The following is a 15,119-nucleotide window of genomic DNA, read 5'->3' on the forward strand; positions in this document are numbered from 1 at the left end:
GCACAGCACTGGAGGGACAGTGTGCATCAGACATGGCCCAATTTTCCAGGAGCTCCAAAGTCCAGGTGGGGAGGCAACCTAGCATAATGATAGCTTCGTGGGAGAAAGGACCCCAAAAAGGCCTTGCATGCCAGGTAGATTTCCATCAGCTAAGATTGGGGAGGAGGCATTCCACAGAAGGCACAGCTTGAGCAGAGACCTGGAGGTGACAGTGCTTAGCTCATGCAGGATAGTAGGGTGTGGTCATCATAGCTGTGGCTTCCTTCTCAGGGGAGAGGTGGCTGGACAGGTAAGTGAGGGCCAGGGTGGGTCAAAGGGTCTTGCAGGCTAAGCTGATTGGTCTGAATCCTGTGGCCACTGTGGAGACACAGGAGAGTTTTAGCAGGAAGAAGTTGTGGGGTTGATGGGGGGTTGGGTGGCCTGGATGTGGCATGGGATCCAGCAGTAATTCAGAGGTAGAACTGGTGACTTGGCAACTGATCAGGAACAGGGACTGTGTTACTTAAGAGGAGCTTGTGGGGCCTTGGGCAAGCCTCACAGCCTCAGGAAGCCTCAGTTTCCCCACTGCTAAGATGGGCAGTTGACCCAAATGGTCTCTGAGATTGCTTCCTGTTGTGATACTTCCTGACTTGTAGTATAGCCCCTGCCCATGGAGGTGATTTGTGGGTATTGGGCCAGACAGGCACCTGTGCTAAGCCAGCTAAGTTGAGGAGCAGTCCTTCCCCATTTACAGTAAGCTTGGAGTGGAGAGAGGGAGGAGGAGTGGGCTCTGGGTCTTCTGGGTTGACCTAGGCCATGGTAGGGGTCCCCAGGACCTACCCCAACCTGGAGTGGAGCGTGGGGGGAAAGCCTTGGTGTCCAGAGCTGAAGGTGGGGGAAGCCAGCCTGCAGCAAGAGCAGGATGAATGAGACTACTACAGTTTCGCCATAAGCAGACCCTGAGTCCAGAATCTGGGTGCAAGTGGTTTATTTGGGAGGTAATCCTACAAAGCACATGAAAACATGGGGATGGGCAGGGTGGAAGGAAAACCAGTAAGAATTGTGTTAATCAGAGGGTTACCACTACGGGCAACCGGTGCAGAAGACACTTGAGAATTGTACTCAGGGACAGTGACGCTGAGGTCTCTTTCTCTGACTTCTGTCTCTCATTGACTGAGGGTCGCTCCTGGGGAACATTAACGGTTAACACGTCCAGCCTGCCCAGTGACTGGGCCTGGAGACACAGGAGACATCGGCAGTATGTGGGAACTCTAGCAGTGTCCCACAGAGGGCGCCACGGGACTTCAGGGAGGGCACTGCAGGGGCCAGTTGACGTGGGCTCCTCAGAACGGGCTGAACAGCTTAGACCTCCCTCAGGCCTGGGGTTCTGATGAGCAACTGTCCCGTGACACAGAGTTGAAGACCCTGGCCAAGACTTCCCATCCAGAGAGGCCACAGAGGAATGTACCAAGTGGCCTATGAGGGGGATGGGGCAGTGGGCAGGCCTCTCAGCTCAGGACACCACCCTTTTCTGCAGACACTGGGCCAGGTGCCTGTGCCTCAGGACCCGGGGCATCTCAGGAGGATAGGGGGACGAAGGGCAGGCTGCAAGGGCCACCCGGAGTTCTCTGAAGGCCCCTTGCCCCACCAGGTGGACTCTGGCAGGGCCCACGCTGCCCCAGAACCGCAAGGACTTGTAGCGGGGAGAGACTTCCTGAAGGCAGTGGTCAAGCTGGAAACAGAACGGCCTGAGTGAGGCTGGTGTGTAGCTGTGTGGCATGTGGATGAGGGATGCCTGATGGTGCCCAGGGTATGTGTGGTAGGTGTTTCATGTGTCCATATGTGTCTGTGGGAATTCATCTCTCCCTTCCCAGAGCCTCAGGGAAGCTCTCCTCCCCGCCCCCCTCCTCCCCATCACTCCACTGCGCCCAGGGCACCTGGAGTCATGCAGGGTAAAGGAGACACGCAGTCCCGTCCTGTCCTATCCCTGTCTTGTTTACCTTGTCTCGATTTTCCTCTGACAGGTTTCTCAGGCCCCTCAGCGCCACAAACACCTCATAGTGGGGAGCCGAGCCCTCAGAGGAATCTGCAGACAAACCCCCACGTTCACACACTTTTGTCAACAGGGCAGCTCCCAACGCCAATGCCGGTGCTCCTACCTGTTCCACCTTACTCTGACATTCATGGGAGAAGAGGGATCCCTTGGTAGAGAGGAGGGTAAATGGAGAGGAACCCAAAACCAAATCGTAAATATGAAGCAGGCCGGGAAGGGAAAGGGGGAGAGACTGCAGCAGGAGGGATGGGAGTTAGACCTGAGTGAGCTAGGACTTGTGTTAGGAGCAACCAAAGAGGCCAAGTCTTCTGACCTCTTTTCTAAAGTTCTGCCATCCGCATGGAATGGCATGGGGGGCAGCCAACTCAAGAATGGGGGGCAGGAGCTGATGGAGAAGCTTACCCAGAATGCTGCTCTCCACACAGCTGTGGTCTAACAGTTTCGCCCCTGGCCACTGCCCGACAGCCCGGCCCAGGGCCTCAGAGAACACATCCTCTCGAATGTCTTCTCCTCTCACACTCAGGGCCTGGCCCAGCCTGGGGAGGAGGAAGGAGACAGAGGAGCCTAGGGCACAAGGACGGCCCCTCAGCTCCCCAGGAGGTCACGTACCTGCAGACGAACCTGACGACTGGACACCGATTGTAGGCACCAACCACCTGTACCACATCACCCAGGCAGCACCTGACAGGTGGAGGAGTGGGGGGCGAGGTCAGCCCCAGGGGCCCATTCGCTCATATCCCCGGCCTTCGATAGGGTCCCAGAGGGGTGGGCAGGCGATCACCTGGTAAGGCTGATGTGGTCGGTCAGCACCAGCTCATACTCCTTGCCCTTCTGGGCCTCGGCCAGCAGGACGGTAGAGGCACCCTCTTCCTGGGCTCCTTTGTTGACTGGGAGCAGCTCAATAAAAGGAGCTCCAGGGGGCAGAAGGTAGAGCCCGCGGGGCTGCTCTGGCCACAGGTTCAGGCCCACCACCCCTGTGGGGAGCAAGCAGCCCTTCAGTGGCCGGCGGCCTTGCTTTCTGCTAGGCAGTAGCCCCTCCCCCGGGCCCCCAGGCCCCAGTTCTCTGAGCAGCTGTTCCCACTGCTGCCCTCCCACCCCTCCTTCCTGGCTCCCCCAGGCTCAGTGTGCCACCTCTGAGGCCCTAGTTGGGAGGAGGCGGTGGTTCGGGGGGTGGCAGACCTGGCGCCAAATGCTGGCGCCGTGTGAATTTGTGCAAGTCTCTTAACCTCTATGAGCCTCAGTTTCTGCATGTGTATAACGGAGCTGTTGGTGTTGGGGGGATTAAATGATTAGGTAGGGCTCAGTGTTTGGCAGCTAGCCGTGTGACCTCTGCCCCCTGCCCCAGCTCACTAGCCTTGAGTCCTGCTGACCTCCAGAGGCAGAGTAAGCCGGGGAGAAGAAGGCTAGCCCTTGGCACCACAATGCCTCCAGGGCAGCCACAGCCTCGGCCTGGCCTCCTGCGTCCAGAGTCACCACCACCTGTAGCTTCGGCCAGAGCCGACGGGCCAGTCCTCGGGGCCCCTGCTCTAGGGCCTCCCGCAACTCAGCTGCCCGTCTGGGGAGAGGCACCCCTGGGTTCCCGGCAGCTATTGTCTCAGCTAGCTCTTCGCCATCCGCCTCCAGGCCCACAAAGACGTCCAGGAGTTCGGCTGCCGTCCCACCTTCCAGTGCCCGCAGCCCTGGGGACCTCAGTGCCTTCAGCAGCAGGGCCCCAGGGCGCTTGGCTCCAGGGGCGCTAACCTGGCCCAAGGCACGCCAAGGCCAGGGGAGAGGGCAGGGCCAGGGGGACGTAGGGGTCACACAGGCGGTGCCTCCCGGAGCCAGCACTTCTGGATAGGACTTGTTTAGGGCTGCCAGACCCAGCAAGGTGGCCTGGAGGGAGACAAGAAGAGGGTGTTGGCCCTGGGCCTGAGCCAGTCCCTGAGCCCCCAGTTTGGGGGTTCTTTGCCCACCCTACTGGGAGGGTTTGGCTGCAAGTAGGGGTCTCTAATGGGGCTAGGCTCCAGCCTTCTCAGTTTACCTGCAGAGAGGCCTCCCCGTAGTACTGGGTTGAGGTGGGAGGCGAGAGCTCATGTTCTTCCTCCTGGGCCTGGCTGGCCTTGGTCAGTGGAAGATGGTTCCGGAAGGTGCTTATATCTGTAGCCCCAAAGACATCATAAACTCGTCCTGAAGCCACAGTTTCCCAAGAGTTTCAGGCAAGATGGGTGAGACCCTTAATAGGGAACCCAGCATAGGCTTAGGCTGAGCGGGGCTACTGGGGCCCAGGAATGGAAAATTCATCTTGAACAATCCTGAGCCTGGGTAGGGTCTTTGCGTTGGGCCCCTCTGTGCTGGCGGTAGAAGGTGAGAGGGAATCCTTGGGTTCTGAAATCTGACTATCCTGTGGGGTTTCTATCTGTTTGGGGCCACCTCCCCAGCCCCTTGGAAACACACCTGTGTTCCCCCTGAGGGGACCGCGGGGCCCCTGGGCTCCCTGCAGACACCACTTCAGGGCCTGCTGCTGGCTCTGGCCCGAGTGCAGTGTACTCTGTTCTAGTCTCCGCTGCTGCCAGGCGGCTGCCCAGCACAGGGTCCCTGCTGCCACACGATGCTGGAGACCAGCAAGCCAGGACAGCCTGGCATCTTGGGGCTGCCGCTGCCAGAGCACGGCCAGCAGTGGCAGCAGCAGCAGCAGCGAGAGAAGGAACAGCAGCAGCAGCATCTCCAAGCAGCTCCTGGGAGGAGGAAGGGACCCAAGTTCTGGTCCTGGGGGGGAGGAGAGGATAACCCATTTCTCCCTCGCCTTAAGCCCACTCTACCGCACAAGAAACCCAGGAAAAAGGAAGTCTGGGAAGAAGCCAGGACCCGTCAGGCAGGTGATGCAGAGGAGACAACATCAAGGCCTTGGAGTCACACTGACCTGAGGTCGGACCCTGGCTCTGACACTTGGTTAGCCGTAGGGCCCTGGGTAAGTCAGCCAGCTGCTCTGGGCTCCGTTCCCCTGTCTGTAAAATGGGAATAATAACAGCTTCGCAGAAGATATAGACAGGGTTTGACACAGTGCCTGGCACACAGCGGCTGCTCAGTGACATGTCCTGCCCACTCCTGGGTGGCTCTGCTGCATCCCAGGATCCACCCTGTCCCCGCTCCGGGCCCCTCCTAAGCCCCGGGGAAGTGGTTCCATGTCCCACGTGCACCTGTCATAGCCCACTTGCGCAGACTCTCAGCACCCAGGGCCCCCTCGGCGGTGGGTACTTGGGTCTCTGTACACAGCCAGTCAGAAAGATGGAGCCGTGGCTTTAAAGGGAGGGGCCCTGATGGGGAAATCCGGTCACAGACCTGAGGGAGGAGCTGGGGGGGGGGGTGCTCTTAAAGGGGCAGCTTGCCTAAGGGCCCAAGCCCAAGCTGGCAGGTGGGAGGAAGCTACCGCGGGAGACTTCAAACTCCTGCTGTCTTCAAACTCCTGCAGGTGAAGGAAGAGAAAGCTGAGTGTGGGAAAGAGTTCAGGAAGCAGCTTGAGTTGGGAGAAGGGCGCACCCCTGGAGAGCAGGTTCAAGCTGGAGAACTGTTAAAAAAACATTTTTTTTTCTCCCAATCCAGAAACCATGTCCACAAAGATCTACCAGCTTTCCCTCACAAAGGTGGTAGAGAAATAAATCCCCACCCCTGGCATAAGCAACCACAAATCTAGTTGCTCTCCATATAGATTTGTCTGTTCTGGACATTTCATATAAATGGAATCAGAACACGTGGTCTTTTGTGTTGGCTCCTTTCACTTAGCATGTTTTCAAGGTTCTTCCACGTCATACCGTGTAGCAGTAGTTCATTTCTTTTTATTGCCAAATGTATTTCATGGTATGGATATGCCACCCTACATTTACTTATTCGTTCATCAGTTGATGGGCATTTGGGGTCATTTCCGTTCTTTGGCTACTATGTGTAACACTATTAAGGATATTTGTGTACAAGTTTTTCTGTGGATATATGTTTTTATTTTCTTGCATAAAAATGTAATGAATGCAAGGGATTTACTGCATTCCAATGAACAGAATAGCTGGGTTGCATAGTAGCTCTGTTTAACTGTGTAAGGAACTGTTAAACTGGTTTCCATAGTGGCTGCGCCATTTTACATCCCCACCAGCAGTATATGAGGGTTTCAAATTCTCTACATCCTTGCAAACACTTGTTATTACCCAACTTTTTGATCACAGCTATCGTAGTGGGGTGTGAAGTGACTTGAGTCTGTTTTAATTTGCATGGTCCCCGATGACCAATGACCAAGCATCTTTTCATGTATCTATTGGCCATTTATACACTTCTATGGAGAAATGTCTTTTCAGATCCTTTACCCATTTTGTACTGGGCTATTTGTCTTTTTATTATTAAGCTGTAAGAGTTCTTTATATATTTTGCAGTCAAGTCCCCTGTCAGATAGATGATTTGCAAATGGATTCTTCCATTCTGTGGGTTGTCTCTTCATTTTCTTGATAGTGTCCTTTGAAGCACACAAATTTTAAATTTTGATGAAGTCTAATTGTCTACTTTTTCTTTTGTTGCTTGTGCTTTTGGTGTCATATCTAGGGACCCATCGTCAAGTCCAAGGTCATGAAGATTTACTCCTATGTTTTCTTCCAATACTTTCATAAAATTAGCTCTTACATTTAGGTCTTTGATTTGTTTTTTCTTGTGGTAAAATATGCCTAAGATTTACCATTTTAACCCGATCAGGTATCCACTTCAGTGGCATTAAGTACACTCACACCATCGTGCAACCATCACCACCATCCATTTCCAGAACTTTTTCTTCTTCCTACACTGAAGTGTGACTCATGAAACACTAACTCCCCATTCGTCCTCTCCCCAGCCTCTGATGACCATGATTCTATTTTCTGTCTTCATGAATTCGACTACTGCAGGTAGCTAACATAGGGGCATCCATACAATGTCTGTCCTTTTATGTCTGTCTTATTCAGCATAATGTCTTCAAGATTCACCCATGTTGTGGCATGTGTCAGAATTTCCTTCCTTTTTAAAGCTGAATGATATTCCCTTGTATGTCTAGACCACATTTAGTTTACCCATTCACCCACCGATGGACAGTTGTGTTGTTTTCACCTTTTGGCTTTTGTGAATACGCTGCTACGAACATGGGTGCACAAATATCTGTTTGAGCCCCGCTTTCAATTCTTTTGAGTATATACCCAGAAGTGCTGGATCACGTGTTTAACTTTTTGAGGAATCTCCATGGTATTTTCACAGCAGCTGCTATTTTACATGCCTACCTGCAACGCACATGGGTTCCAATTTTTCCGCATCCCCTACAAGTTGTTTTTTTTGTTTTGTTTTGATAACAGCCAATCTAATGGGTAAGAAGTATTTCATTGTAGATGTGATTTGCATTTTTTTTTTTAGAAAAAATTTTTAAGTTTCTTTTTATTTATTTTGGGAGAGATACAGAGAGCAAGCGGGGAGGGGCAGAGAGAGATGGAGACATAGAATCTGAAGCAAGCTCCAGACTCCGGGCTGTCAGCATAGAGCTCAACTCGGGGCTCCAACTCACAAACGGTGAGATCATGACCTGAGCCGAAATCAAGAGTCAGATGCTTAACTGACTAAGCCCCCAGGTACCCCATGATTTGCATTTCTAACGACTGAGCATTTCTTGTGTACTTATTGTCCACCTGCATATCTTTAGAGAAATGTCTACTCACATCCTTTCCATTTAAAAATGGGGCACCTGGGTGGCTCAGTCGGTTAAGCGTCTGACTTTGGCTCGAGTCATGATCTTGCAGTTCATGAGTTCTAGCCCTGCATCGGGCTCTGTGCTGACAGCTCAGAGCCTGGAGCCTGCTCTGGATTCTCTGTCTCCCTCTCTCTGCCCCTCCCCGGCTTGTGCTCTTTCTCTCAAAAATAAGTAAACATTAATATTTTTTTTTAATTGTTGTTGACTTGTAGGAATTCTTTATATATTCTGGATATTAATCCCTTATCAGACATATAATTTGCACATATTTTCTCCCAATCTGTGGGTTGTCTATTCACTCTAACAGTGTCCTTTGATGCACAAAGGTTTTTGTTTTGATGAGGTCTACTTTTTTTTTTTTAAGTTTATTTATTTATTTATTTATTTATTTATTTATTTATTTTGAGTGAGAGAGAGAGCACGAATGGGGGTTGGGGCAGACAGGGAGGAGAGAGCGAGAATCCCAAGCAGACTTTGCACCAGGGTGGAGCCCAATGAAGGACCCAACCAACCAACTATGAGATCATGACCTGAGCCAAAGTCGGACGCTTAACCGACTGAGCCACCCAGACACCCCGATGAGGTCCAATTTATCTTGTGTTGCCTGTGGTGTCATGCCCAAGAAGTCATTGCCAAATCCAAGGTCATGAAGTTTTCTATGGTTTCTTCTAAGATTTTTATAGTTTTATCTCTTACATTTAGGTCTTTGATCCATTTTAATTTTTGTATGTGATGTAACATAAGGCTCCAATTTTATTCTTTTTTTTTTTAATGTTTTTATTTTTTTGAGAGAAAGAGTACGCCCACGTGCATGCTCAGAAGAGGGGCAGAGAGAGAGGAGGACAGAAGGATACAAAGCGGGCTCCACGCTGACAGGCTGACAGGCTGACAGCAGCAGCCCGATGCAGGGCTCGAACTTCCCAACTGTGAGATCACAACCTGACCCAAAGTCGGACACTCAACTGACTGAGCCACCCAGGCGTCCCTCTCCAACCCCCCCCCCCCCAACTTTATCTTTTGCATGTGGCTATCCAGTTGTCCCAGCACCACTTGTTGAAAAGACTATTCTTTCCCCATTGCATGGTTTTGGCACTCCTGTGAAAAATCAGTTGACCATGGACACATGGGTTTCCTTCTGGACTCTGAATTCTATTCTATGGATCCATACATCTATCCTTATGCCAGTATCACACTAGGTTGATTATTGTTGCTTTGTACTAAGTTTTGACTTACTGTGACATGTGACTACTTCAACTTTATTCTTTTTCAGTTGGTTAGGAGTATATTGTTTAACTTCCATATATTTGTGAATTTTCCAGGGCTTGTCTTGTTATTGTTATTTGGGTAGTGAGTGGCTGATCATTTTAGTGAGTCCATATACTTCCCACCCCCCACCTCCCTACAGTGCAAAGCCTCTGCTATTGCTCATTCAGGGGGTGCAGACTTGAGTATGCCCAGTAACCCTAGCATGACAGTGATTTTCACCTCTTTCCCTGACCACACCCAGCTGTTAAGCTACACGAATTGTTGGCTAATTGCTATATATTTTCCAACAATGCTTTGGGGGAAGAAATGGCTCCACAAACTGATCCAATCAAATTCAGGTTTCTTTGAAGGGACAGTTTCACGGCCAGTGTTTGAGATTTGTTCTGACCCCGAGAGAGCTCCTCCCGGCTGTCTCTTTCCCCATCTTTCTCTAGCACACTCGCTAGCCCAGCTCAACCTCTACCTCCAATAAAGCTATCATTCTCCTGCCACTTGCCTTTCACAACCTCCAAGGTTTCAGAGAGCACCCTTAAGCTTGAACTTCCCTTGCAAATGAAGTCCGTTCTTTTGAGGAGAGATTCGAAGTTTTCTGTTTCAGAGCCTGCCTCTCTGTCCCGCCCCCCTCCCCTCCTCCGTATCTCTTAGCCCTGATCATTCTTAAGCTGCACACCCACGTCTCCTTGGACATTCCAACGTATCCGGATTTGTACTCAATCTTCCTCCCAACCTGCTCCTCTCCCACATCTTCCCCTCCCCATCTCACTGAGGAGCATCTCTATCAATTACTTCCCAAGCCAGAGACCTGGAATTACTCTAGACTCCAATCCTGCTCTCCAGCATTGGTCACAATGTCTGCATAGTAGGCCTCAGGGCCACTGCTGTGGTATCCTCATCTAGAACCTCCTCTCCTCTGACCCACACTGTTGAAACAGCCTCCCCGGATCCCTGCCTTCCTCTTTTGCCTCCCTTCAATCCATCATACACAGTGTCGCTATAGTATTTCCTAAAATGAGACTCTGGCCATTCCTTTGCTTGAAGTCTGGTAAGGTTTCACTTGCCATCATGCTCAGGTGAAGTTTAAACTCTTAGCCTGGCACACTAGGCTTCATCACTGGCCACAGTTCTCGAAGTGTGGTCCTTGCCCCCGTATCACCTGACAACTTGTTAGAAATGCAAATTCTGGGGCATGTGGGTGGCTCAGGAGGTTCAATGTCTGATTTCAGCTCAGGCCATGATCTCATGGTTCCTGAGTTTGAGCCCCCAAAGGGCTCTCTGCTGTCAGTACAGAGCCCGCTTTGGATCCTCTCTCTCCCCCTCTCTCTGCTCCTTTCTTGCTCACTCTCTCTCAAAATAAATAAATTTAAAAAAAAAATGCAAATTCTGAGGCTCAACCCCAGGCCTACTGGCTGGGACACTCTGGAGAGTCGCCCAGCGATCTGCACTTTAGCCAGTTTTCCAGGAGATTGTGATGCAGGCCTGAGCTGAGAAGCAGACGTCACCCTCTATCCGGCCGTATCTGGCCCTCCTGCATCTCCAGCCTCTGCCTGCGCTGCTCTCTCCACCTGAGCGCCTCTCCTAACTCCCATGTGTTCTTTAGGGGTCAGCTCAAGCTAACTGGTGCCCTTCTTCCATGTTCTCTTGTATTCCCTTACGGCCTCAGGACAGCTTTATTGCAGCGCGAGCCAATCTCCTATCATGTTTGGTTATGTTTGTCATCTTTCCTGGGCCACGATCCTCTTGAGGGCAGAACAATTTCTCCTCCCACTCACAATGCCCAGCTCAGAGCAGGCAACTCGAAATGTGCTTGAAATTTAAGGGTAAGCTTTGTAATGGGAACAGTGTGGAATCAGAAGGCTAGGAGGTACAGACGATCACTCTAATTTTTAAAACATCATATGAACAGGAAGGTAAGAAATGCCCCCTCTGCCATCAAAGCTAGGACACACTCTCTGAGGCCACCAGTTCTGTTTTTCACAGTCACACTGATGATCACAAATATTTCCCTATCAAAGCCACCCTCCCTCACCACCTCGATGGAAAAAAAAAAACAGAACTCAATATTGTCCCTTCAGAGGAAGCCTTTATTGTAACATAAAATACACAATTTTGTGACTGCCCCAGATTGTACACAATACTTTTTTGGTGGCTACATACTAATCTGCCTCAACACTAAAATATGTATCTGAAATAATTTCACAAAGTTTTAAAAAGAAAAATTATAAAAAGTATACTTCCACTTTAAGTTCTATTCACTTTTAGTCTCCCCACCCCCCCTACAAAAACCCGGCACATACCACACATTGAAACATTTGATGACTTATGTGTGTGCGTGTCTGGGGGCGAGTGAGAGGCAGAGGAGGTCAAGACTTGCCACTGCCTCTTTTGTGGTTTGCAGGAACAGGGAGAAAAGAGAAAACACAACGCAGATAGCGAGCATACCTTTCAGTCAAACATCTCTCCCGTCTATCAGCGCAGCCTCAGGAAAACGGAGGACAGGTCAGCGACCGTACCAGCATGGGACCCCTCTGCTCGGGGCAGCCACGCTCTTCGGCTCCCGTCCCCCCAATCTCCAGTGCCAACTGTCAAGGGCAAGCTCTGCCCACAGCACACCCTGGGGCCGGGTCCCTGCCAACGTGAAAGTGTGTCAGTCCCGCCCCATCGGGGCCGCTGAACTCCAGGCCGGCCTGCCACGGCACTCAGGGCACTCAGGGCACTCAGGGGCCGGTGCTGGTGAAGTCCAAGGGGCAGGCAGGGAAGGGCTCTTTATGACTGGGTCCGAGAGCGGTCAGGCCTCCTCCTCCCGCTTCCCCAACACTCATCCTCATGGGTGGAATTTTAATCAAATCTTGAGGGGTATGTAAAGGGCTTAGCGACATCCTATGTCACTGCTGGTATCATGGAAGGGTCGGCCTGCTCCTCAGAGGCAGAGAGATTCTACTGCCTGGCATAGAAAAATAAATCAGTGTATGAAACCAAGCCAGGGCAAACAGCAGCTTTTAAAAAGTCATCTTCCAATAAATAATTTACTACAGAGGAATATTTTCCTTTAACATCAAAACACTGATAAATTCAGAAGTCATTTTTGTAAAAAAAATATGTTTATTTACTCACATGTATAAAAATAAGGTTTTTAGGGCCATTCTCTCCTGGTGTGGTCATTCCTTCTTTTGGAGAAGGGGGCCGGGGGTGAGTGACCTTTAGGCCTACCCCGAAAGCTATACCTGCTTCCCCCTCTTCCCACCTGACTGCGATAGACGGTTCCTTCCTTCTGGGGTAAAGCTACGGAAGAAATCGTGGACGTTGTACTGAAGCTGTTTTGTTTGCTTTCTGCAGCTTACCAAACTTCCTAGGAAACCCACTGACTGTGTTGCCCCAGATTACCAACGCTGACACCCAGTGGCCCGTACCAAGTGGGCAACAACGTCGCTGAGCACGCTGGCCCCGGGTTCGAACTGCACCCCCACCGGCCCCTCCCTGAGATGGCCCGTGTGGACAGTGAAGGGAATCGAGGTGACCTGGGTGTGAATGGCACAGGACCTGCCACAGGAAGAAAGGGCTGTGATATCAGATTAGGGTGGGAAGAGCAAAACAAGAAGTCCTGATTTAGAAACAAAACACCAGTCAGCCTGTGCGAGTGGCCACCATCAGTAAGCCGTGGGGTAGCCGCGCAGAAGGACGGGCAGACCAGAGGGCAGCTGCCCCGGGTGGCAAGGCAGCTTTCTCAGCGCCTGTGGGTCACGGCTGGCCTTCCACTCTGGCTGCGACACAAAGGACATCAGCACTGTAAGCTGCGGTTATGTGACCCTCTTTTCTTTTCTCTGGTTCATCAAACGTGTCTGCGCACGTGCACACACACAGAACTGAGGGGTAATTCACACAGTGGATGGAAGGAGGGGGAAGGAGAGAACATGTAGATGGGTTCAGTGTTACTTAAAAAGCAACTACCCATCAGACAACCCGTGACTTCCCTTGCCCCAACAATCACTGTATGTCCCCGCTTTTTCCCATCCCTACCCAGGAAAACGGGAGTCCGGGAGAGGGAAGGAGGGAGGACGGCTTTCTTTTTCAAAAGGCAATTTGTACATTTCAGAGGAAAGCAGAGACAATCATGGTTATATATCAATTGCTTGGCAGACACAGTGACAAATCTCACAGGAGAGGTGCTTTCTCCTCCCTTTGTCCTTCTCTGACTTGAACAGCCACATGTCAAAGTTCAGCCACCCTCTGGACACATGGCCAAGTTCCAGGGTTCATGGAACTACTGCCTTTTACACAAGGTTAAAACAACCACAGCCACTGTTTACGGCCCCAGTGCTGCAACTAAACTCTGGACAGCAAGGGGGAGAAACAGCCCAATGTGAAAATTCACCCACACACACACCCACACACCCTCACACTCACACACTCACACACGTTCCCTTCACTGGTGCCACCATGCACAGAAACACTAAAGTCACAACTAGTATTAACACTTCACATTATGAGTATTGTTTCCAAAGAGAAGCGATTCATGGAATTAAAACATCCACAAGAGTAACTCCTCTGGCGAGGACGAAGAAGCTAAAGATGGAGATGGGGGCGTCATGACTGCGCGTGAGGGATCCACTGACTGTCCATAGGTCGGCCCAAGAGCTCTTCCACACGCCGCGCCACATCCATTGTGTCATCCAGATCAAAGTCCCCATCATTGTCAAGGACGGGGTCAGGGCTTGGGAGAAAAAGATAAGAGATAAAGGGAAGGGGAAGGTTGCCCAAGGCCAATGATGAGCCACAGAGACCACCCCAAGCCCCACACCCCACTGGGTGAACAGCCCAAGATGGCCTGTGCCCTTGGCCTAGGCTTCAGGGGAAAGATGCTCCTGATCTGAACAGTGGGGAGTGGAGTCCTTTGCTATTTGGACGGAGAGGCTCAGGCTAGAACACCCACCCCAGCTGTCCCTAACCCTGGCTGTCCACACATGTAAAGCCCATGTGCTCCTTATACAAAGCAAGAAAAATCTACATTTTGAGAGAGAAGAGTAGTTGACATTTGCCCAACCCCATTCTAAACTACCAATACCTTCTGTTCAAATCTCTGTCTCCCACCTGGGCATATGCTGGTGCCTGGCCTGGGTGGTCTCAGACCTACAGGAGCTCTGGGTCCCTTTGTCCACCAGCCCCCCGGGGCCCAGCCTGAGCCCCAGAGAACACAGCCCCAGCCCCAGCTCCTCCCTGCGGAGCCCCAGAGAACACAACCTACTTCTGTGGGTACAAGTTATAATGAGCCTGGGGGCACACGGCTGGGGAGGGGGCCTGGTCCATGTAGGTGGCGCTGGCCCCGGCAGAGTCTGCAGACGCATTCACAAACCTGCAGGAGGAACAGGAGAAGCCTCAGTGACCTCAGGGCAGCGGCTGACCTGGGGAGGGCTCAGGGGGCATGTTTACATCTCTTTGGGGTGTGGAAGCACAAAGCGCCCCCTGGGTCTGGGGGTCCAGCTGCGGGAGTGGGGTCCTGGGTCCTGGTCCCATTGAGACTAAGGTCAATTCCCTCTCCGGGGGCTGAGCCAGGTTTCAGGGGGCCAGGGAGTGCTGGGCCCTACAGGGCCTATAAGCGGGAGGGGCAGCGGTGAGGGGCGGAGGGGGGGCGGGGGGAAGGGAAAGGAGGCAGCAGAAGACCAGGGCTGGACCCTGGACACTTACTCAGGGACCACTTGTTTGATCTGTGGCTTCACGTATCCGTCCACCGCTTTAGCTGCCGAGGGGGGGATGGTGATGAGAACCAAAGTTCTCAAAGAAATGAAAATGCAATCTCCCTTAAGAATCACAGCTTTTCTCATGACAGGACACAAGCACCTAATTCTATCTTAGGATCTGATACAAACACTTAATATTTGAATCTGTTAGGGGGACCTGGTGTAGGAGAAGCCTTAATATTAAAACTGCAAGTTAAGATATCTTCCGAGTTGGCTTGGATGTGTTGATAAATTCTTCAAGCCACAGAAAATGTATGCTCCAGGACAAATCTAAACCAAACATTAATTGCACACTAAGTGTAAAAAGAAAAAAATATCTTAAAAGTTTAAAGTCACAGATGTGGCAGAGCGGCAGGATTTGCTTTGT

The 15,119-nt window shown here is 51.4% G+C and overlaps 2 protein-coding genes across 4 annotated transcripts in view; both read right to left on the minus strand.

The window, feature by feature from the left end:
• Positions 1 to 914: 914 nt before the first annotated feature.
• Positions 915 to 5,303, minus strand: GHDC (GH3 domain containing). Of its 2 annotated transcripts, XM_042916893.1 has the most exons (10): positions 5,209 to 5,303; positions 4,932 to 5,016; positions 4,466 to 4,746; positions 4,053 to 4,168; positions 3,403 to 3,904; positions 2,814 to 3,006; positions 2,642 to 2,713; positions 2,435 to 2,568; positions 1,980 to 2,065; positions 915 to 1,711 (listed from the first exon to the last, which is right to left on the minus strand). In XM_042916893.1, exons 3-10 carry the CDS (start codon positions 4,731 to 4,733, stop codon positions 1,493 to 1,495), a joined length of 1,590 nt encoding a protein of 529 aa, XP_042772827.1. In that variant the 5' UTR covers positions 4,734 to 4,746; positions 4,932 to 5,016; positions 5,209 to 5,303; the 3' UTR covers positions 915 to 1,492. The 2 variants fall into 2 exon arrangements, with proteins under 2 accessions (XP_042772827.1, XP_042772826.1); XM_042916892.1 differs by having other exon boundaries at positions 4,466 to 4,777; positions 4,932 to 5,303.
• A 5,758-nt stretch (positions 5,304 to 11,061) lies between these two features.
• STAT5B (signal transducer and activator of transcription 5B) overlaps positions 11,062 to 15,119 on the minus strand; it is a 65,064-nt gene continuing 61,006 nt past the window's right edge. For both annotated transcript variants that reach the window (XM_042914535.1, XM_042914536.1), the window contains 3 exons: positions 14,700 to 14,751; positions 14,260 to 14,367; positions 11,062 to 13,728 (listed from right to left, as the gene is read on the minus strand). In XM_042914535.1, coding sequence (XP_042770469.1) covers positions 13,602 to 13,728; positions 14,260 to 14,367; positions 14,700 to 14,751 — 287 coding nt within the window. In that variant the 3' untranslated portion in view covers positions 11,062 to 13,601. The remainder of the gene's footprint in view (positions 13,729 to 14,259; positions 14,368 to 14,699; positions 14,752 to 15,119) is intronic.

Source organism: Panthera leo, chromosome E1, assembly GCF_018350215.1.
Source record: "Panthera leo isolate Ple1 chromosome E1, P.leo_Ple1_pat1.1, whole genome shotgun sequence".
Classification (NCBI taxonomy): Eukaryota; Metazoa; Chordata; class Mammalia; order Carnivora; family Felidae; genus Panthera; species Panthera leo.